Genomic DNA, 23,607 nt, shown 5'->3' on the forward strand with positions numbered 1-23,607 from the left:
ACAATTGGACATTGGACACAGCCTGAGTTGGAAGGACTCAGAGACAGAGTCTCCTCCACCACTTTTTGTAACAACATTCAAATCACTGACTAGACTTCAGTTAAACATGATTAATAAGCAGCAAGAAGTATTCATTTATAGTTCATAAGATATAGGAGCAGAATTAGGCCCATCAAGTCCACTCCGCCATTCAATCATGGCTGATGTGCTCCTCATCCCCATTACCCTTCAACCCATTACCAAATAAAAATCTGTTTAACTCCTTAAATTTACTCACTGTCCCCACTTTGGGGCAGCAAATTCCACAGATTCACAACCCTTTGGGAGAAGTAGTTCCTCCTCGACTGTTTAAAATTTGCTGCCCTTTATCCTAAGACGATGACCTCTCGTCCAAGAATGTCCCACAAGAGGAAGCATCCGCCCCACGTCTACTTTATCCACACCTTTTATCATCTTGAATGCCTCAATCTGATCTTCCCTCATTCTCCCAAATTCCAGAGAATTTCCAATTACTCAGTGCCCTTTACACCAATGGCTGCACCATTGTCCAACAGCAATGTAGGAATTAAAAAACAAAGAACAAAAACAGCCGGGAAACAGGCCCTTCGGCCCAACAAGCCCAAGCCGCCATTTTAACACTACTAGTCCCCCCCTCCACCCATGACCCTTATCTATTGTTTTATGGCCATCCACATTGAGGGAATCTGATTTAGGGACAATTTATTCCTGCCAATCAGCCTAACAGCACATCTTTGGGGTGTGGGAGGAAACCGGAGCACCCGGAGAAAACCCATGCAAGCACGGGGAGAATGCGCAAACTCCCACAGACACCGGCCCAAATCCATGTGTCTGCACAGCAAACAGTGATAGTCACTGAGCTGTCGTCTTGCCCAGTATCTGGTCCAGTTTAAGCGTACACTAACGATATGAAGCACTAGGCCAACCTCGAACAATGAGGAGCAGCAGTTGGCAAATCCAGCCTTCCAGCCCTGCTCCGCCATTCAATCAGATCATGGCTGACCTCTCCCTGGTCTCAAATCCACTTCCCCACCCGTTTCCCACACCCTCTCTCCCTTTTTTTAAATATCAGAAATATATCCATCTCCTTCTTGAAACCATTTCAATGATTCAGACTCCACTGTGCTCTGGGGCAGCAAGTTCCATAAATTCACCCCCCCCCTCCTCGAGAAGTAGTTCCCCCTCATCTCAGTTTTAAACCCACCGCCTCTCAACCTACACCTGGGATCTCCTGTTCGAGATTGCTCCATAAGAGGAAACATTTGGTCTACATTTACTCTATCAATCCCTTTTAGAATTTTATATCCCTCGATCAGATCCCCTCTCATTCTTCTAAACTCCAATGAATACAAGTCCAAACTGTTCAATCTCTCCTCACACGTCAACCCTTTCATCCCCAGAATCAATCTGGTGAACCTTCTCTGAACTGCCTCCAATTCCACCACATCCTTCCTCAAATAAAGAAACCAGAACTGGATACAATCCTTCAGATGTGGTCTCACCAGCACCCTGTACAATTGCAGCAACATTTCTCTACTTTTACACTCCAGTCCCTTTGCAATAAATGCTAACATCCCATTAGCCTTTGTTATTACTTGCTGCTGCAGCAGCATACTGACTTTGTGATTCATGAACACAGACACCCAGATCCCTCTACCCCGACACATTTTGAATCTGCTTTCCATTTAGGTACTAATTTGTCTTTTTTTCCTGCCAAAATGGACAACCTCACACTTATCCATATTGAACTCCATCTGACAAATTTTGGCCCATTCTCCTACCCTGTCTATATCCATCTGTAAAATCTTTATATCCTCTTCACTGCCTTTTTTCCCCCAATATTTTATCATCTGCAAATTTTGCTATGTTACCCTCTGTTCCTGTTTGCAGATTATTTATATAGATTGCCAACAGTTGAGGATTGACCCCTGCGACACCCCACTAGTTACATTTCGCCAGCCACAGAAAGACCAATTTATCCCAACTCTCTGCTTCCTGTCAGTCAGCCAATCCTCAATCTAATCCAGTACTCCACCCCCAATCCTCTACGACCTCACCCTCTGGATCAGTCTTTTATGTGGCAAACAGCACGAGCACCTTTAATACACTTCATCACAGCAACATCAACAACACAAGAGACCAAATACAGGTGGTGAGACTAGGACAGATCATCAAAAACCTGGCTGGAAAGGTCAGTTTTAAGGAGCATCCTAAAGGATTGAGGGGCAATGAGGTTCAGGGAGAGAATCACAGGGTTAGGGCCTCCAATGAGGGAGTGATGAAGGGGGGAACAGAATTGGGGGAAACACAGAGATCCCAGGGGGCTGTGGGGTTGGATGAAATGAGGAGATAGGGAGACGCTGAGATCATGGAGGGATTCGAACATGAGAGTGAGAATTTTAAAGTTAAATTGAAGTAATGTAGGTCAGTGAGAACAGGGATGATGGGTGAATGAGTGAGAGTCAGTGTCAGGGCAGCAGAGGTTTGGGATTATCATCTGATGGAGGGTGGGAGGTGATCATTGTTGAAACGTAAAACATTGTGATCAAAATCTGTATCAGTAACGTAAACATGACCTTAGCGTACCTTTAAGAGTTTTTAAAAATCTTTTAAATGTTCACTGCAGCACAAAGCCTGAGTTGGTGTCATTGTTGCTGAGCTGTGTGTAGGAATCTTTTATTGTTCCTTCAATGGTTTAAATGGGGATTTGTTTATTTTTAATGGGATGTTTTATGGCTCTGAATTGTTAGGAGGAAAACAGGTTGGCAGGTCAGCTGACAGGAGCTTGTTTGTTTTCAGCTTTGAGCTGCTGTTTCATTTCAGTTTAGAGGGACAGTAATATTTCTCTCTCCCCCTGGTTTTGGGAAATTCTGCAGTTTAGCTGAAAGCCTTCCTGGGGTAGACAATCTGCTGTTGGTGGCTTGACTGGAGTCTACCTGGAGTTCTGGGAAACTGTCCTGACTTCAAACCGCTCCGAGTATATCAGGAGAACTGCAGCATTCATCCAAAGGACTCAATTTCAGTATCATGTGAGTATTAGTCTGTGCTGTGTTAAACCTGTGGAAGGGTTCTGTTATGGGACTGGTTTGATTGGAACATCTTAGATCTATTTGCTAAGGGTTATACATTATCGTGGTTGTTTTGTTTTTGTGTGTAATTGATGATGAGTTTTTGCTAATTTTCTTACATGGTAACTATATTCTGAAATAAACTGTGTCTGATAAAAGCTCCCTAGTGGGTCATTTGAATTGTACCTGAAATTAAACCTTTCATGCTTATCCTCAAGATAAGTTCAAGATGCAAAACTTATGATCCACATGGGCTCCATAAAACACACTGGAGTTTCTGACCTGAACTGTAACACAAACTACATTCAGTAGAGTTAGATTCACACTGATTCTAATGTGACTAACACTAACAAAATGCTCAATAATGAACAGTTCCTGTAGTTTGAGATGTGGGACATTAGATTCTCCATCATCTTTCCTTTCCACTGTTTCAGTATTTTTTCCACGTGATGTCCTCCAATCGGTGAGTAGATTGAGTGGTTCCACACTGTAACCCTGTCTGGGGAACAGGTATAGGTCAGTAATAGATTCAGGAGAAGTTTTAAAATTCAGCAATAGACCGAGACGCTGATAAGGGGTTTTTTGCAAAAAACATCAAATCAAACTGCAAAACGGGTAAAGAAAAGGAAAAGGTTAGCCAAGAGAGACAGAGAAATTATAATGAGGAATAAAGATATGGCAGGCATTAAATAACAACTCAGCATCTTAAACATATTAGAACATTCCAAAGTTTCAAAATGTTAAAAAATATTTATCAACCTTCATGGTATTAAACACAGGAGACTGGAAACAGAGGGAATCCAAGTGAGATTGAAAAATTTAGAATCATCAGTAAATGTACTCATAGAATGCCACAGTGCTGAAAAGGCCATTCGGCCCATTGCATCTCCAAAACAGCATCTTTCCCAGGCTCTATCCCCTTAACCCCACACATTTATTCCACCAATCCATCTAACCTACACATCCTGTGATATTAAGGGTCAATTTAGCATGGCCAATTCACCTAACCTACACATCTTTAAAGTTTAACTTTAGTTATTAGTGTTGCAAGTAGGCTGTAATGACATTGCTGTGAAAATCCCCTAATCGACACAGTCCTGTGCCTGTTCGGGTACATGGAGGGAAAATTTAGCATGGCCAATGCACCCTAACCCACATGACTTTGGACTGGGGGAGGAAACCAGAGCACCTGGGAGAAACCCATGCAGACACGGGGAAAACATACCGACTCCTTACAGACAGGGTCCCTGGCGCTGTGAGGCAGCAGTGCTAACCACTGTGCCACTGTACTGACAGATACTGGGAAAACTGAAACAAAAATTTGCTGACCGAAGGAAATGAAAAGTAGCATGCAATCGAAATGGAGGGAGATTGCAGAACTCTGAGATACAGAGGGATCTGGGAGTCCGAGTACATGAATCACAGAGTTAATATGCAGGTACAGTGAGTGATTAAGGAGGCAAATGGAATATTGGTGTTTATCACAAGGGGAATTAAATATAAAAGTACCTCAACTACAGCTCCTCACCCTCCCCTCCCTGTGAGGACTCTACCCCATTCTCCCAGTTTCTTTACCTCAGTCATATCCATCCCAATGAGGTCACCTTCAAAAATGACACATCCGCCTTTTTCCTTAACCAAGGGTCCCCCCATTCTGTGGGTGACGGGACACTCAGCTGGGTTCAACACACTCCTCCTTCAGCTCCTGGGGCTGAATGACCTCCTCCTGTTCCTGTGTAACAGGCTCGAGGGGCTGAATGGCCTCCTCCTGTTCCTGTGTAACAGGCTCGAGGGGCTGAATGGCCTCCTCCTGTTCCTGTGTAACAGGCTCGAGGGGCTGAATGGCCTCCTCCTGTTCCTGTGTAACAGGCTCGAGGGGCTGAATGGCCTCCTCCTGTTCCTGTGTAACAGGCTCGAGGGGCTGAATGGCCTCCTCCTGTTCCTGTGTAACAGGCTCGAGGGGCTGAATGGCCTCCTCCTGTTCCTGTGTAACAGGCTCGAGGGGCTGAATGGCCTCCTCCTGTTCCTGTGTAACAGGCTCGAGGGGCTGAATGGCCTCCTCCTGTTCCTGTGTAACAGGCTCGAGGGGCTGAATGGCCTCCTCCTGTTCCTGTGTAACAGGCTCGAGGGGCTGAATGGCCTCCTCCTGTTCCTGTGTAACAGGCTCGAGGGGCTGAATGGCCTCCTCCTGTTCCTGTGTAACAGGCTCGAGGGGCTGAATGGCCTCCTCCTGTTCCTGTGTAACAGGCTCGAGGGGCTGAATGGCCTCCTCCTGTTCCTGTGTAACAGGCTCGAGGGGCTGAATGGCCTCCTTCTGTTCCTGTGTAACAGGCTCGAGGGGCTGAATGGTCTTCTTGTTTATAGACAGGGAGTTGAGTAATTGAAACAAATGTGGTTTATTCACCAAGGGCAGTGTGTATTTAAATACATTAATGAAAGGGTCAGAGATAACGCAGCAACTTTTACTTTCTAACTCAATTCTTATTCGCCCCCAGTCATCCACATCCCTGGTTTTATTCAGTCATATCGGAAGTAATTGGCTCGAACTGCCTCGAGTTTTATCGCCTTGGCCATTGCTGACACATTGTGGGTTACAGAGCTCACTCGCTGACACACAGCTGCCGCTGCCCTGTTTGAGTGTGAGATAGAGTGAGACTGCACACACCCTGTGGGAGACAGAGCAGAGAACACACCCCGAGGGGTGCAGGGAGTCTTCCCATAACACAGCAGGCTCATCCCAAGGGAATCCTCGGCCAATCGGGTGTGGGTGAGGTGGGGGGGAACGGCACGAGAACAATCCTACCTCACAGCAGCTCCCTTCGTCTCAGTCTATTCCTCCGCTGCCGACGAAAAAACCGACACTTCACCTTCGTCCGAGAGGGAGGAGGAGGGAGAGAGAGAGAGGGAGAGAGTGTGAATATGTGACAAGTGATAAGAACCAGAACTTCACTGCACTAAACATTCCAGAGTAACTCCTGGTTAATGGGTTTCCTCATAATCCAGCACTGAGCTATCCAACACCGTGCCCAGGGAGTGCCGCACTGACAGAGGGTCAGTACTGAGGGAGCGCCGCACTGTCAGAGGGTCAGTGCTGAGGGAGCGCCGCACTGTCAGAGGGTCAGTGCTGAGGGAGCGCCGCACTGTCAGAGGGTCAGTGCTGAGGGAGTGCCGCACTGTCAGAGGGTCAGTGCTGAGGGAGTGCCGCACTGTCAGAGGGTCAGTGCTGAGGGAGCGCCGCACTGTCAGAGGGTCAGTGCTGAGGGAGCGCCGCACTGTCAGAGGGTCAGTGCTGAGGGAGCGCCGCACTGTCAGAGGGTCAGTGCTGAGGGAGCGCCGCACTGTCAGAGGGTCAGTGCTGAGGGAGTGCCGCACTGTCAGAGGGTCAGTGCTGAGGGAGTGCCGCACTGTCAGAGGGTCAGTGCTGAGATCCTGTGCTCAATGTGTTGGAGAAATGGAGGGGGGGGGGGGCGGTGCGGGGTGCATGGATTGGTTTCCTGGTTAATATCTTTCTGGTTGTATCACAGCTTGGTCTGGGCTCCTGCTCTGCCCAAGACCACAAAGAACTACAAAAGGTCGTGAATGTAGCCCAGTCCATCACGCAAACCAGCCTCCCATCCACTGACTCTGTCCACACTTCCTGCTGCCTCGGCAAAACATCCAGTATAATTAAGGACCCCACGCACCCCGGACATTCTCTCTTCCACCTTCTTCCATTGGGAAAAAGATACAAAAGTCTGAGGTCTCGTACCAACCGAGTCAAGGACAGCTTCTTCCCTGCTGCTGTCGGAGTTTTGAATGGACCTACCTCGCATTAAGTTGATTTTTCTCTACGCTCCAGCTATGACTGTAACATTACATTCTGTACTCTCTCCTTTCCTTCTCTATGAACAGTATGCTTTGTCTGTATAGCGCGCAAGAAACAATACTTTTCACTGTATATTAGTACATATGACAATAACACATCAAATCGAATCAAATCTTGATCCCTGAGAGAATAAAACACTCTGGTCAATAACACAGTGCAGCTTGTAGGATCTTCCTCTGTACAAACTGACTGTGTTTGCTACAGTATAAGAATGAATGCATTTCCAAAGTACCTCACTGGTTGTGAGGCATTTTGGAGCAAAGGTTACAATAGGTGCTACAGGAATGCAAATCTTTATATTTCCTCTAGCGGTTTTGCAGGAAGCTGAGTAAATTTGGAGATGAAATGAATTCCTCTCAGACAGAGCTGGAAAGTGATATGAAACCCCCCTGACAGTTTACCTCGTGTTGCTGAAGCAGTTCATAAGGCAGGGCACAGTCACACACTGGGCAACAACCAATCTCATCCAAATCCTCAGTCCCCATAAAGGGAGATCTCCACGAGGAGGAGGCAGCCTGAGCACCCACCTGCTCACGGGGTATAGGGGTAAAGAAAGGGGGATAAGAGAGGCGAGGCCGGGACCTGGAGGAGGGGTAGGAAGGAAGGTCTTGCCACAGGGAAGTCTGAAATCTATCCACCAATCTGGAGAGTGGTCTGCATCCATTCTGTGAAAAGAGAGAGAGAGAGAGAGAGAGTTTGACAACAGTTCACTTCATCCATACCTGTTATAAGAACATAAGAAATAGGAGCAGGAGTAGGCCATCTAGCCCTTCAAGCCTGCCCTGCCATTCAATAAGATCATGGCTGATCTGAAGTGGATCAGTTCCACTTTCCCGCTTTCTCCCCATAACCCTTAATTCCCTTGTCTATCAGAAACCTATCTACCCGTGACTTAAATATATTTAGCGAGGCAGCCTCCACCACTTCAACGGGCAGAGAATTCCAGAGATTCACCACGCTTTGAGTGAAGAAGTTCCTCCTCAACTCTGTTCTAAACTGCCCCCCCTTTATCTTGAGGCTGTGCCCCCTAGTCCTACTGTCCTTTCTGAGCGGGAAGAGTCTCTCCACCTCTACCCTATCCCCCCCCCCCACCTCAGCCTTCTAAACTCCAACGAGTACAGACCCAGTCTATTTAAGTCTCTCTTCATAGTCCAACCCCTCATCTCCGGTATCAGCCTAGTGAACCTCCTCTGCACTCCCTCCGAGGCCAAAATATCCTTGCGCAAGTGCGGCGACCAAAACTGCACACAGTACTCCAGCTGCGGCCTCACCAGTGCCCTGTACAGTTGCAACAAGACCTCCCTACTTTTATATTCAATCCCCCTCGCTATAAAGGCCAGCATCCCATTCGCCTTCTTGATCACCTGCTGCACCTGCAGACTGGGTTTTTGCGACTCATGCACAAGGACCCCCAGGTCCCTCGGCACCGTAGCATGCTGCAGCTTTTCGCCCTTTAAATATTAATTCATCCTACTATTATTTCTACCGAAGTGGATAACCTCACATTTGCCAACATTATACTCCATCTGCCAGGTTCTCGCCCACTCGCTCAGCCTATCCAGATCCCTCTGCAGACTTTCCACACCCTCCACACAATTTGCTTTTCCACTCATCTTCGTGTCATCAGCAAATTTCGACACCCTACACTCAGCCCCCTCCTCCAGATCATCTATATAAATGGTAAATAGTTGAGGCCCCAGCACCGATCCCTGCGGCACTCCACTAGTCACCAACTGCCAATCAGAATAGCACCCATTGATACCAACTCTCTGCTTCCTATTAGACAACCAATCCTCTATCCACGCTAACACCTTACCCCCAACTTCTTGCACCCTAACCTTTTGCAGCATGTTATGTTAGGGAAAGAATGTTTTAAGGGATTTATTTTTATATTGGTAAACATTAGAAACAAGCTAATAAGTGTTAAAAGGGTTTAAGTCAATGTTTGTGTGCCTGAAAAGGTGAAACCTATGTTTAGATTCATGGTGGATAAAGGTGTTTATATGTGTGAGGTTGGTTTCAGTTCCATCTGTGTTTCTATTGTCCTTCGGGATGATATGAGGAGTAAATAAACCAGCAGTGGTTGTTTCGTACCTGGGGTCTTGCAAGGTCGAGAAGTTTTTAAGCTTTAGTTTAACTAACTTGATTGCAGTTAGAAATAGGCAATGAGAAAGAAAACAGTTCTCTCAGCTCTGCTGGAAGCAGTTGGTTTTAGAAGACTAAAGAGGGAATATTTCTATCAGCCTTGCTAGAGGAAAAGCCATACTATGGAGTAATAGTTAAAATAGATGCTGGAAATCTAAAATCTAACTAGCTAAGGAAACTAAGAGAAACAAAAAGAAGGTTTCAAGAAGTCTGGAGTTAACAGAGTTCACAGAGGGTTGGAAATGCATTGAACATAAGAACATAAGAAATAGGAGCAGGAGTAGGCCATCTGGCCCTTTGAGCCTGCCCCACCATTCAATAAGATCATGGCTAATCTGAAGTGGATCAGTTCCACTTTCCCACTTTCTCCCCATTACCCTTAATCCCCTTGCCTACCAAAAACCTATCTACCCATGTCTTAAATATATTTAGCGAGGTAGCCTCCACCACTTCAACGGGCAGAGAATTCCAGAGATTCACCACCCTTCGAGTGAAGAAGTTCCTCCTCAACTCCGTTCTAAACTGCCCCCCCCCTTATCTTGAGGCTGTGCCCTCTAGTCCTGCTGTCCTTTCTGAGCGGGAAGAACCTCTCCACCTCTACCCTATCCATCCCTTTCATCATCTTATACGTCTCAATGAGATCCCCCCTCATCCTTCTAAACTCTAACGAGTACAAGCCTAGTTTATTCAGCCTCTCCTCATAGCTCAACCCCCTCAACTCCGGTAACAGCCTAGTGAACCTCCTCTGCACTCCCTCCAAGGCCAAAGTATCCTTGCGCAAGTGCGGCGACCAAAACTGCACACAGTACTCCAGCTGCGGCCTCACCAGTGCCCTGTACAGTTGCAGCAAGACCTCCCTACTTTTATATTCAATCCCCCTCGCTATGAAGGCCAGCATCCCATTTGCCTTCCTGACCACCTGCTGCACCTGCAGGCTGGGTTTTGCGACTCATGCACAAGGACCCCCAGGTCCCTCTGCACCGTAGCACGCTGCAGCTTTTTGCCCTGTAAGTAGTAGTCCTTCCTACCATTATTCCTACCAAAGTGGATAACCTCACACTTGCCAACACTGTATTCCATCTGCCAGGTCCTTGCCCACTTGCTCAGCCTATCTAGATCCGTCTAGATAGGATTGGGGTACGAGGAGCCAGAAAGATACCGACAGTGGTGCTAAGGTTTGTGAGAAACTACTATAGTTTGGAGACATTCCTTGAAATAATTGTGGAAATCAGTGGCTGGACTTCCTGAGTTTGTGTAAAAGCTTTTAAGACAAAGGAAACCCAAAGGGAGAAACGTAAAACTGGAAAGTGAAATCGTGGTGGAATCAGTGGAAGAAAAGCATCATTTAAAAGAAGATTTGAAAGTGTCTTTTTCTGAAAGCAGAATTTGAAATCATTGGTGTGGAAGCTGGAGTTCTGTGAGAAAATAGCAAGGTATAAAAATCCTCTGGGGGATTCTGAGGAGAAATCCATAGGAATTCACTTGGGTTCAGTGAGGAGTGTACTTGACCACAGCCAGCCTGTGTGTTTGAAAGGGACTTTGTGTGTTAATGAGACCATCGTAGTTTAAAACCTACTTTGTAATCCGCGTTAATCTTAAAATCTGTGTGTAATTAAGATAAAGGGGAAGTAAAGTAGGAGTGCATCATAATCCATTGCTTGATGTTTAATAAATGTTTTGTTTCTTGTTGTTAAAACTAATTAGCATTCCCGTGACTTTGCCCCACTGCCCCCCCACCCCAGGGTCCCAGTATCCCCACTTCTGGGCCTGGGGTCTCTCTCACCTGGTGCTGTTGGAGCTGATCTTCCGGAAACATCTTTGTGCAGAATACACATGGAGTTTTGGAGCTTTTCCCCATCACAGGAGCGGAAGCTGTGGGGAGGTGAACAGAAGCAAAATCAGTATCTGCCCTCACTATCAAACACCAGGGGTGGGGGCGGGCACTCCCAGTTCATAAAACAGAATCACAGAATCCCTATAGTGCTGAAGGAGGCCATTCAGCCCATCGAGTCTGCACCAACCACAATTCCACCCATCCCCATAACCCCATGCATTTACCCAAGCTAGTCCCGCTGACACTAAGGGGCAATTTAACACGGCCAATCCACCTAACCCACACATCTTTGGACTGTGGGAGGAAACCGGAGCTTCCAGAGGAAACCCATGCAGACACAGGGAGAATGTGCAAACTCCACACAGACAGTGACCTGAGGCTGGAATCGAAGCCGTGTCCCTGGAGCTGTGAGGCAGCAGTGTCACCGTGCCACCCCAGGGTGAATTGGCTCACCTTTAATCAGATGATAGCTGATGGTTAACTCCAGCTCCACCATCCTGGACCAGTCCAGATCCCTGACCCTCCCAGTGTCCAGAGATCCATCAACCCAACTCCTGAATATAGGAAAATTCACACATCCCCAAAGGTAGAACGTTCCAGATTCAGGAGACGGACAGAGAACAATCCCTTCAGCCCAGGAAACAGTGAACCTTTAGCTCTCTCTGTCTGTAAGGGAGATGGTCGGGTTAAACATTGAAACCTGTGATGTTGGTGAGGAGAGGCTCTGAATTGATAGTCTCACAATGTGACTGGGACCAGGCCCAGGAGCACAATCTGTCTTTAACTGCAGTGATTATGGGATTATCCAGCTGTGGAGAGGCAGGAGGCTGGAAAAGCTTCGAACTGAGGCACCGACACCGCAATCGGCAGCTCAAGGCTTCTGTTTGATTTGATTTATTATTGTCACGTGTATTAACATACAGTGAAAAATATTGTTTCTTACGCTATACAGACAGAGCATACCGTTCATAGAGAAGGAAACAAGAGAATGCAGAATGTAGTACAGTCATAGCGAGGGTGTAGAGAAAGATCAACTTAATACAAGGTAGGTCCATTCATAGGCCTGACAGCAGCAGGGAAGAAACTGTTCTTGAATTGGTTGGTACGTGAGCTCAGACTTTTGTATCTTTTTCATGACGGAAGGTGGTGGAAGAGAGAATGTCCGGGGTGCGTGGGGTCCTTAATTATGCTTTTCTGAGGCAGCGGGAAGTGTAGATAGTAAGGAGCAGTGTCAGGGAGCTGGGGGCAACAAACTTCATCATTGCCCCTTCAGTTTCCCAGCGGAACAGGGTCACCCCTGTGGTCCCCACCGCCAGGAACCACAGAATCCCCACAGGGTAGAAAGAGGCCATTCGGCTCATCAAGTGTGGACCAATCCTCCAAAACTGCACCGTACCCAGGCTCGCCCCCTGCCATATCCCCGTAACCCCAAAACATTTAGCATGGCCATTTCACCGAACCAGCCCATCTATCACAGTACCTGCAGGAAACCCATGCAGACACGGGGAGAACGTGCAGACTGCGCACTGACAGTGACCCAAGCTGGGTCCCTGGCGATGTGAGGCAGCAGTGCTAACCACCCTGCCACCATGTTGTTTGGAGACAAATAATCTCTCCAAATCTCGACAGCCTCTCCCTGTGGTGAAGTCAAACAGGCCCCGGTGGGCAGCAATCTCTCACCTCCATGACACAACACAGTGGGTTCAAGTCTGTCCTTCAGGCAGTACTGAGGGAGTGGTGTACATGATCTGGAGATGCCAGTGTTAGACTGGGGTAAACACAGCAAGACATCTCACCAAACCAAGTTAAAGTCCAACTGGTTTATTTGGTAGTAAAAGCCACTAGCTTTCGGAGTGCTGCCCCTTCATCCAATGAAGGAGCGTTTCGAAAGCCTGGTGTTGAGAGACATCTTACTGTAACCGCACTGTCAGAGGGTCAGTGCCGAGGGAGTGCCGCACTGTCAGAGGGTCAGTGCTGAGGGAGTGCCGCACTGTCAGAGGGTCAGTGCTGAGGGAGTGCCGCACTGTCAGAGGGTCAGTGCTGAGGGAGTGCCGCACTGTCAGAGGGTCAGTGCTGAGGGAGTGCCGCACTGTCAGAGGGTCAGTGCTGAGGGAGTGCCGCACTGTCAGAGGGTCAGTGCTGAGGGAGCGCCGCACTGTCAGAGGGTCAGTGCTGAGGGAGCGCCGCACTGTCAGAGGGTCAGTGCTGAGGGAGTGCCGCACTGTCAGAGGGTCAGTGCTGAGGGAGCGCCGCACTGTCAGAGGGTCAGTGCTGAGGGAGTGCCGCACTGTCAGAGGGTCAGTGCTGAGGGAGTGCCGCACTGTCAGAGGGTCAGTGCTGAGGGAGCGCCGCACTGTCAGAGGGTCAGTGCTGAGGGAGCGCCGCACTGTCAGAGGGTCAGTGCTGAGGGAGTGCCGCACTGTCAGAGGGTCAGTGCTGAGGGAGCGCCGCACTGTCAGAGGGTCAGTGCTGAGGGAGCGCCGCACTGTCAGAGGGTCAGTGCTGAGGGAGTGCCGCACTGTCAGAGGGTCAGTGCTGAGGGAGTGCCGCACTGTCAGAGGGTCAGTGCTGAGGGAGCGCCGCACTGTCAGAGGGTCAGTGCTGAGGGAGCGCCGCACTGTCAGAGGGTCAGTGCTGAGGGAGCGCCGCACTGTCAGAGGGTCAGTGCTGAGGGAGCGCCGCACTGTCAGAGGGTCAGTGCTGAGGGAGCGCCGCACTGTCAGAGGGTCAGTGCTGAGGGAGTGCCGCACTGTCAGAGGGTCAGTGCTGAGGGAGCGCCGCACTGTCAGAGGGTCAGTGCTGAGGGAGCGCCGCACTGTCAGAGGGTCAGTGCTGAGGGAGTGCCGCACTGTCAGAGGGTCAGTGCTGAGGGAGCGCCGCACTGTCAGAGGGTCAGTGCTGAGGGAGTGCCGCACTGTCAGAGGGTCAGTGCTGAATATTTAAGGTGCGATAGTCAGTGTTTGGAAGGGGAGCAGCTTTGTGCTGGAATGTTGTGAAAGCCTCAAACAGAGAGGAACGGATTAGCTGGTCATTATCATTTTGTTGCTTGTGGGATCTTGCTGTGCATACATTGAAAACACATCATTGGCTGTCTCTTCGTTGTTGTGGTTACTATGGAAATGTAAGTGTGTGTACCGAACCCCGAGCGATGTTCTCTCGGGCAGGTTTGCTGGTGTAATTCCTGATCCCGGCACATCACGTATTTGCCGCAATCTCCACAGCGATTAGTTCGACTCCCGCACATCTCCTCGTGCTCCAGTAGGGTGCGACTCTGAGTCTCCAGATCACAGAACCGGCAGTTCAGCATTCGCTCCACACATTGCTCAGCCTGAGAGAGCAAGACACTCAGTCAATCCTCCTCACCCTCTTTAACCACCGAGCCCCGACATCCCCTCCCTATCTCTGTAACCTCCCCCAGCCCCTACACCCCCTCCCTATCTCTGTATCCTCCTCCAGCCCCCACACCCCTCACTATCTCTGTAACCTCCTCCAGTTCTTATACACCCCCCTATCTCTGTAATCTCTTTCTGCCTCTACACCCCTCCGTCTCATGCATCTCCTCCCTATCTCTGTAACCTCCAACAGCCCCTACATCCCTCCATAACATCTCATCAAACACTCCCAGGACAGGTACAGCACAGAGTTAGATACAGAGTAAAGCTCCCTCTACACTGTCCCCCCATCAAACACTCCCAGGACAGGTACAGCACGGGGTTAGATACAGAGTAAAGCTCCCTCTACACTGTCCCCCCATCAAACACTCCCAGGACAGGTACAGCACAGGGTCAGTGCAGAAATTGAGTCTCACCTGATGTGTCTCCAGTTTGCAGCGTTCCATTATTTTGTGACATTGAGAGCATTTTACCTACAGCAAATATAGAAATCAGAGTGAGACTGGGACCCTGGCTCTGTCCACCCCAGACCCTCACATGTGATCAGCTGTCATCCTCCTGGACCTTGTTGCACTCCCTGTTTTTGACCTGTGTGTGTTCTCTCTCTCTCTCTCTCTCTCTCTCTCACCTGGGTGTGTTCTCTCTCTCTCTCTCTCTCTCACCTGGGTGTGTTCTCTCTCTCTCTCTCTCTCTCTCTCTCTCACCTGGGTGTGTTCTCTCTCTCTCTCTCTCTCTCACCTGGGTGTGTTCTCTCTCTCTCTCTCTCTCTCTCTCTCTCACCTGGGTGTGTTCTCTCTCTCTCTCTCTCTCTCTCACCTGGGTGTGTTCTCTCTCTCTCTCTCTCTCTCACCTGGGTGTGTTCTCTCTCTCTCTCTCTCTCTCTCTCACCTGGGTGTGTTCTCTCTCTCTCTCTCACCTGGGTGTGTTTTCTCTCTCTCTCTCTCTCTCTCTCTCTCACCTGGGTGTGTTCTCTCTCTCTCTCTCTCTCTCACCTGGGTGTGTTCTCTCTCTCTCTCACCTGGGTGTGTTCTCTCTCTCTCTCTCTCTCTCTCACCTGGGTGTGTTCTCTCTCTCTCTCTCTCTCTCACCTGGGTGTGTTCTCTCTCTCTCTCACCTGGGTGTGTTCTCTCTCTCTCTCTCTCTCTCTCTCTCTCACCTGGGTGTGTTCTCTCTCTCTCTCTCTCTCACCTGGGTGTGTTCTCTCTCTCTCTCACCTGGGTGTGTTCTCTCTCTCTCTCACCTGGGTGTGTTCTCTCTCTCTCTCTCTCTCTCACCTGGGTGTGTTCTCTCTCTCTCTCTCTCTCTCTCACCTGGGTGTGTTCTCTCTCTCTCTCTCTCTCTCACCTGGGTGTGTTCTCTCTCTCTCTCACCTGGGTGTGTTCTCTCTCTCTCTCTCTCTCTCACCTGGGTGTGTTCTCTCTCTCTCTCTCTCTCTCTCTCTCTCACCTGGGTGTGTTCTCTCTCTCTCTGACCTGGGTGTGTTCTCTCTCTCTCTGACCTGGGTGTGTTCTCTCTCTCTCTGACCTGGGTGTGTTCTCTCTCTCTCTGACCTGGGTGTGTTCTCTCTCTCTCTCACCTGGGTGTGTTCTCTCTCTCTCTCACCTGGGTGTGTTCTCTCTCTCTCTCACCTGGGTGTGTTCTCTCTCTCTCTCACCTGGGTGTGTTCTCTCTCTCTCTCACCTGGGTGTGTTCTCTCTCTCTCTGACCTGGGTGTGTTCTCTCTCTCTCTCACCTGGGTGTGTTCTCTCTCTCTCTCACCTGGGTGTGTTCTCTCTCTCTCTCACCTGGGTGTGTTCTCTCTCTCTCTCACCTGGGTGTGTTCTCTCTCTCTCTCACCTGGGTGTGTTCTCTCTCTCTCTCACCTGGGTGTGTTCTCTCTCTCTCTCACCTGGGTGTGTTCTCTCTCTCTCTCACCTGGGTGTGTTCTCTCTCTCTCTCACCTGGGTGTGTTCTCTCTCTCTCTGACCTGGGTGTGTTCTCTCTCTCTCTGACCTGGGTGTGTTCTCTATCTCTCTCACCTGGGTGTGTTCTCTCTCTCTCACCTGGGTGTGTTCTCTCTCTCTCTGACCTGGGTGTGTTCTCTCTCTCTCACCTGGGTGTGTTCTCTCTCTCTCACCTGGGTGTGTTCTCTCTCTCTCACCTGGGTGTGTTCTCTCTCTCTCTGACCTGGGTGTGTTCTCTCTCTCTCTCTGACCTGGGTGTGTTCTCTCTCTCTCTGACCTGGGTGTGTTCTCTCTCTCTCACCTGGGTGTGTTCTCTCTCTCTCACCTGGGTGTGTTCTCTCTCTCTCTGACCTGGGTGTGTTCTCTCTCTCTCTCTGACCTGGGTGTGTTCTCTCTCTCTCTCTGACCTGGGTGTGTTCTCTCTCTCTCTCTGACCTGGGTGTGTTCTCTCTCTCTCTCTCACCTGGGTGTGTTCTCTCTCTCTCTCACCTGGGTGTGTTCTCTCTCTCTCTCTCTGACCTGGGTGTGTTCTCTCTCTCTCTCTCTGACCTGGGTGTGTTCTCTCTCTCTCTGACCTGGGTGTGTTCTCTCTCTCTCTGACCTGGGTGTGTTCTCTCTCTCTCTGACCTGGGTGTGTTCTCTCTCTCTGACCTGGGTGTGTTCTCTCTCTCTCTCACCTGGGTGTGTTCTCTCTCTCTCTCACCTGGGTGTGTTCTCTCTCTCTGTGTTCCTCGAGCTCTTGGGTCGGCACTGCCTCGTTGCAGAGTGTGCACAGCTGAATGAATCGCCTGCAGTGAATCTCGTGAGTGCGATAGTTGGAGGCAGCAATATCCTTTTTACTGCGGAGAGAAGAACACAACAGCAGGTTAAATCATCATCTTATCCCAGTGCTGTCAAACCTGTTAAACTCCCAGACTCAATCCAGCTGGGACAGAGATGGAGGGTTCTGCAGCACACAGAGGCCATTCATCCCACTGTACGTGTGCTAGCTTTCTGAAAGAATTAATCAATTATTCTTCACATTTCCACCGTCCTGACAACGCCTGCAGATCACAGCAACCCACTGAAAAACACAATCCCCACCCACAACACAGGGAGAGGGAATCTCTGATCAGAATAGTGCAAACTGTTGATCTGGAACAAGTGTCCACTGACTGGTAACCATGGCTACTGCATCAAAGATGCCATGAAACAACATCTTGGCATGGTGGCACAGTGGTTGGCACTGCCATCTTACAGCGCCAGGGACCTGGGTTCAATTCCTGGCTTGGGTCACTGTCTGTATGGAGTTTGTACATTCTCCCAGTGTCTGCGTGGGTTTCCTCGGGTGCTCCGGTTTCCTCCTGCAGTTCAAAAAATACGCTGGTTAGGGTGCATTGGCCGTGCTAAACTCTCCGTCAGTGTACCTGAATAGGCGCCAGAGTGTGGCAACTCGGGGATTTTCACAGTAGCTTCATTGCACCGTTAATGTAAACCTTACTTGTGACTAATAAATAAGTAAAATATCGTGCCTTTAGCATATATATCCCAGCATGCCTTACAGGAACATATCCCAGCACCACCTCAAAGCCCACAGGATAAAATTCGGACAGATGACCCAAAGCACGGCCAAACAGGTTTGATTTAAAGATCATCTCAAGGCGGGATTGGGAGAGGTTTAGGGAGAGGATTCCAGGGTTTAGGGTTCCCAAGCACCTGAGGGCACGGATTTGAGGGAATCGGGGACACACAAAAGCCTGGAATTAGAGAACACAGGGATTGGGGTTGTTTGTGTGGCTGAAGAGATTGGGGAGGGTGAGACCGTGAAGGGATGTGTAAAGGATAAAAATTCTGAAATAGGGAGCGTTGTTTAACTGGGAGTTGATGTAGATCAGTAATGGGTGAGGGAGACCGGCCCTGAGTTCACATACAGACAGAGTCAGAGCTGGAGTCTCTGACACAGAAACCGTGTCACTCTGTAAGACAATTCTAACCTAACAACACTCCTGTTCTGATACAAGTTACTCTCCAATAAAAATTCCAGATAATCTGCTTTTATCAAACTGATGAGGCTTGTCTCCAGATGTTGGTGGTTATGTTATTGACTGAGAGGGGAGGGAATGGGGAGGGACCCGACCCAGAGAGAGGAGGGAACGGGGAGAGACCCGACCCAGAGAGAGGAGGGAACGGGGAGAGACCTGACCCAGAGAGAGGAGGGAACGGGGAGAGACCCGACCCAGAGAGAGGAGGGAACGGGGAGAGACCCGACCCAGAGAGGGGAGGGAACAGGGAGAGACCCGACCCAGAGAGAGGAGGGAACGGGGAGAGACCCGACCCAGAGAGAGGAGGGAACGGGGAGAGACCCGACCCAGAGAGAGGAGGGAACGGGGAGAGACCTGACCCAGAGAGGGGAGGGAACAGGGAGAGACCCGACCCAGAGAGAGGAGGGAACAGGGAGAGACCCGACCCAGAGAGGGGAGGGAACGGGGAGAGACCCGACCCAGAGAGAGGAGGGAACGGGGAGAGACCTGACCCAGAGAGAGGAGGGAACGGGGAGAGACCCGACCCAGAGAGAGGAGGGAACGGGGAGAGACCTGACCCAGAGAGAGGAGGGAACGGGGAGAGACCCGACCCAGAGCGAGGAGGGAACGGGGAGAGACCTGACCCAGAGAGGGGAGGGAACAGGGAGAGACCCGACCCAGAGAGAGGAGGGAACAGGGAGAGACCCGACCCAGAGAGAGGAGGGAACGGGGGTGAGGGGGGGGGTAAGATCTGACCGAGAGGAGGGAACAGGGTTGGGGCTGCTTTCCACAGCTGAGGGGAGATCAGAGCCTCGCAGTGTCAGGGGGAATGGGCGAGAGTTTGACCTTCTTACCAATTAGTGCAGAAAATGGTCTCCTCATCTTCCGCCATTGTCGCTGTCACTGGACACAGAGACACCGTCACACACAGAAACCCTGATACCAACAGCACAGAACAGGGAGTCAGCAGAAACCAACATCATAAAGATTGCATCAAAACACACACCCACCACCCTCCCAACACCCCACCCACACACACGCCCCCATTACCTGTCCCCCCACACAGACACCCCACCTGTCCACACATCCCCACACACACAGCCCCCACCCCATCTGCCCACACAGCCCCCCTGCAACCCATTACCTACCCCCCCACACACACCCCACCCACATATGCAACAAAGTCACTCACAACACACACAAATACTCACATACAATTCACACTCACACCCTACACCCCAGTTAACACTCATCCTTGCACAACACTGAACTGCACACTTACTCATGACCACACGTCTACACACACACACACACACACAGTGTCACAGGGAATACAGTGTGTGTTACTGGTCTAACCCGCTGGCCAAACTCCAATGGAGAAATGGATGGATATAAAAGCAGGCCGTGCAGATAAGTTATTGTCAAATTCCAAATGGTTTATTCACGCTCTTTCGGGCAGGAAGCTTACCCTCCTCACCCAGTCTGGGGCGAGAGAGACCCCACTGGCTTCACTCTTCATGTTGAGGCTTTACTTGTATCAAAGCTGCTGGTGACTGAGTGTTAGGCAGGGCAGGGCAGCTGGCTAAAACACCAGGCAAAACCCCACAGCCCAAACCAGCAACTTCACAGTGGTTCCTGTTCCCTCAGCAGGGCTGAGAGAGAGAATTTATCACCGTCTCTGCAAACACCCAGTCTCTGCAAAGAATTCCAAAATTAAAAACATTTAAAATTTAATCCAGCCTCCAGTCCGGCCCTTACCCTGGGTTAGTTTCCCTGTCTTTCCGCTGTTCTCTCCCCCACCCTCTCTCCGCTGCTCAAATCTCTTCCTTTCAGTTTCACTTTCACAATTTTTCCTCAGGATTCTCGATGTGGGTTGGTCTAAACACAAACAGCTTTGATAGAGTTTCCCTTGGCTGAGTTACAGTCTGTGTGTGCCTGTCTCTGTGACAGGGGAGGGGGCACAGGCTCAGTGACAGTGTCGACCCCCCCACCCTGCCCCAACTGCAGTGAATCCAGCCTCAGGACAGAGGCAAACCCACCAGTGCCCCCACCCCAACCCTCACCCACACCCCCCAGTCCAAGCCTCTCCAACCTTAACCCCAACCCCATTAACTCATCCCCAACACTCACCTCCCCCCCCCTCCCCCCCCAAACTAAACATGTGGGTGAGGTTCATACCTTGTAAAATAAAAATACAGGATCATTCATAACGTAAAGGACTGGACACAGTGTGGATGGTGGGGCAGAGAGGGGCAAGTTGCTGCCTGAGGGTGGCACAGTGGTTAGTGCTGCTGCCTCACAGCGCCAGGGACCCGGGTTCAATACCCGGATTGGGTCACAGTGTGTGTGGAGTTTGTACGTTCTCCCCGTGTCTGCGGTTTCCTCCCGCAGTCCAAGGACTTGCTGGTTAGGGTCCACTGATCCGAACAGCCGCTGGAATGTGACGACTAGGGGATTTTCACAGTAACTTCATTGCAATGTTAATGTAAGCCTTACTTGTGACACTAATAAATTTTAGAGAAAAGGCAGCTTGTGTAGTTTGTATTTTTTTTAATCAATGATTGTAACAGAAAGACTCGAATACTAATAACAACATCTATAAAACAATATAACTCAGAGATATTGCAAAGATTTAAAAACATTTACATAACGGCCAGTTTAATAAAAACGAGACAATCTCCCAGACTGAGAGCATCAAGAAGGCAATCTGGGTCAGGGGGAGAGTGAAATCCTGGCACCCCACTCCCCCCCCACCCCCCCCGTCCTCTGACCACCCCCCCCACCCCCCCCCCCCCGTCCTCTGACCACCCCCCCCACCTCCCCGCCCGTCCTCTGACCCCCCCCCACCTCCCCGCCTGTCCTCTGACCCCCACCACCTCCCCACCGTCCTCTGACCCCTCCCCCCACCTCCCCGCCCGTCCTCTGACCCCCCCACACCTCTCCACCGTTCTCTGACACCCCCACCCGCACACTCAACCCCCCACCTCTCCCCGGCCTCTGACACCCCCCCACCTGATCAGGAGAGTACACAGAGCACAGAACAGCAATGATGGGCTGAATGGCCTCTCCTGTTCCTGCTGGATTAAACAGAAAGAATCCAAAGGGGTTTGGTGACAATTCCCACTCCCTGTGTCCCTCAGTCCTGGAAGATCCCCTCCCCCACCCCGCTATTCCTGCCTCTGTCCATCAAAAACACCTGGATAAAAACACGGCCCCCAGCGAGGGACACGGGCTGGTCACACTGCGGGAAAGGAAGGTGCAGGCGTCAGCTCAATTAACATTCAGCCTGTTACACAGGAACAGGAGGAGGCCATTCAGCCCCTCGAGCCTGTTACACAGGAACAGGAGGAGGCCATTCAGCCCCTCGAGCCTGTTACACAGGAACAGGAGGCCATTCAGCCCCTTCTCCAGCCTGTTACACAGGAACAGGAGGCCATTCAGCCCCTTCTCCAGCCTGTTACACAGGAACAGGAGGAGGCCATTCAGCCCCTCGAGCCTGTTACACAGGAACAGGAGGAGGCCATTCAGCCCCTTCTCCAGCCTGTTACACAGGAACAGGAGGAGGCCATTCAGCCCCTTCTCCAGCCTGTTACACAGGAACAGGAGGCCATTCAGCCCCTTCTCCAGCCTGTTACACAGGAACAGGAGGAGGCCATTCAGTGCCAAGGGTCTGTAACACCATTCAATATGATGATGGCTAACCTCCACCTTCTCATGCTATCCCTGTGTCCCTTAGTTCCCCAACTGCCCACAAACCTCTCAATCTCTGTCCTGAATATAATCACGGGTTATTTGTAATTATTTCTATCTCAGTTTGAGATGACTGAACCATTACCATCAGATGGTGACCTGCATCGTAGATTCCTGCTCCAGGGAAAACAGCCTCTCAGAATCCACCCTGGGAAAACTCTCGGAAAACCTCAACATCAACTCTTTAAAACTTGTGAAATACAAGCCCGGTGTCTCCTCATAGGACACCCCCACCTCCCCCCACACCCCCTGCCCCTCCCACACCCTCACCTACTGCCCTTTCCTCACTCATGAGACATAAGGAAGCTTTGCTCCTCTCTGGCTAAGGTAAAGGAGCCAAAACTGTACACAACACACGGAACACAGCTACAGAGCTTGCTGTGATCTCCCAGAAAGGTGGATCAGGCCTGAGGGGCTGAATGGCCTCCTCCTGTTCCTGTCTAACAAGCTCGAGGGGCTGAATGGCCTCCTCCTGTTCCTGTGTAACAGGCTCGAGGGGCTGAATGGTCTCCTCCTGTTCCTGTGTAACAAGCTCGAGGGGCTGAATGGCCTCCTCCTGTTCCTGTGTAACAGGCTCGAGGGGCTGAATGGCCTCCTCCTGTTCCTGTTTAACAAGCTCGAGGGGCTGAATGGCCTCCTCCTGTTCCTGTTTAACAGGCTCGAGGGGCTGAATGGCCTCCTCCTGTTCCTGTTTAACAAGCTCGAGGGGCTGAATGGCCTCCTCCTGTTCCTGTTTAACAGGCTCGAGGGGCTGAATGGCCTCCTCCTGTTCCTGTGTAACAGGCTTGAGGGGCTGAATGGCCCCCTCCTGTTCTTGCATGCCTCTCAGACTTGGCTGTGGGATTCCCCTCCTGGTCGAATAGCCGATGTTTGGAATGATCTTCCCAGGGCCTGTCCATCGCCTGTGGAACTGAACTCGAGCAGTGAAAGGTCCAAGGGAATAAACACCCCACAAGGAGAGGACGGATTTGCACCAAGATTGTAAAACACTGGAGCAGGAGGAGGCAGAAACACACAGGGGACAGGGAGAGAGATCAGACAGCAGAGAGTGAGTGTGACAGAGAGGGGGAGAGAGAGGGAGAGAGAGAGGGAGAGGGAGAGGGAGAGGGGGAGGGCCAGAGAGAGGGAGAGAGGGAGAGGGATAAAGGACGGTAGTGGAGATGGAGACAGTCAGATTCAGGATGCAGACAGGGATCGGGAGTTTAGCTGATTGATTCAATTTGTTTGGGTTTAATCTGGGATACACAAACGATAATATTTCTGTAAAGCATATTGAAGATAATAAAATAATGATTTTTTTTAAAATTTGAGTGTGTTATAATGAAGAGTGTAACTGTCACCTGTAACTAACCAGTAACCCCTGCCCCGCTGACCAACTCAGGATGTGCCATCTTCACGAGCCAATCCCGAGGAAATAAACACTGGGGTTCTGGAAATGGTGTCACTTTTCAGCTAAAAGAACGGCAAAGCACCAAGTGCAGCGAGAGGCAGCCCCCCACGGAGAGGGGACCCCCCCCTCCCCCGCAGAGAGGGGAACCCCCCCCTCCCCCGCAGAGAGGGGAACCCCCGCCCCCTGCAGAGAGGGGAAACCC

At 50.4% G+C, this 23,607-nt stretch overlaps 1 protein-coding gene across 3 annotated transcripts; it reads right to left on the reverse strand.

Annotated features, from left to right (window-relative positions):
• Positions 1 to 1,180: 1,180 nt before the first annotated feature.
• Positions 1,181 to 20,191, reverse strand: xaf1 (XIAP associated factor 1). 3 transcript variants are annotated; one of them, XM_080210746.1, is made up of 9 exons: positions 20,024 to 20,191; positions 19,120 to 19,201; positions 16,969 to 17,104; positions 14,739 to 14,795; positions 14,066 to 14,258; positions 10,880 to 10,968; positions 7,353 to 7,616; positions 5,890 to 5,953; positions 1,181 to 3,581 (listed from the first exon to the last, which is right to left on the reverse strand). In XM_080210746.1, exons 2-8 carry the CDS (start codon positions 19,155 to 19,157, stop codon positions 5,891 to 5,893), a joined length of 840 nt encoding a protein of 279 aa, XP_080066872.1. In that variant the 5' UTR covers positions 19,158 to 19,201; positions 20,024 to 20,191; the 3' UTR covers positions 1,181 to 3,581; position 5,890. The 3 variants fall into 3 exon arrangements, with proteins under 3 accessions (XP_080066872.1, XP_080066871.1, XP_080066873.1); XM_080210745.1 differs by having other exon boundaries at positions 1,181 to 3,585; XM_080210747.1 differs by lacking the exon at positions 20,024 to 20,191 and adding an exon at positions 19,734 to 19,979 and having other exon boundaries at positions 1,181 to 3,585.
• Between the last annotated feature and the right edge of the window lie 3,416 nt (positions 20,192 to 23,607).

The sequence above is a fragment of the Carcharhinus amblyrhynchos genome, chromosome 23 (genome assembly GCF_965287045.1).
Source record: "Carcharhinus amblyrhynchos chromosome 23, sCarAmb.v2.hapA, whole genome shotgun sequence".
NCBI lineage: Eukaryota > Metazoa > Chordata > Chondrichthyes > Carcharhiniformes > Carcharhinidae > Carcharhinus > Carcharhinus amblyrhynchos.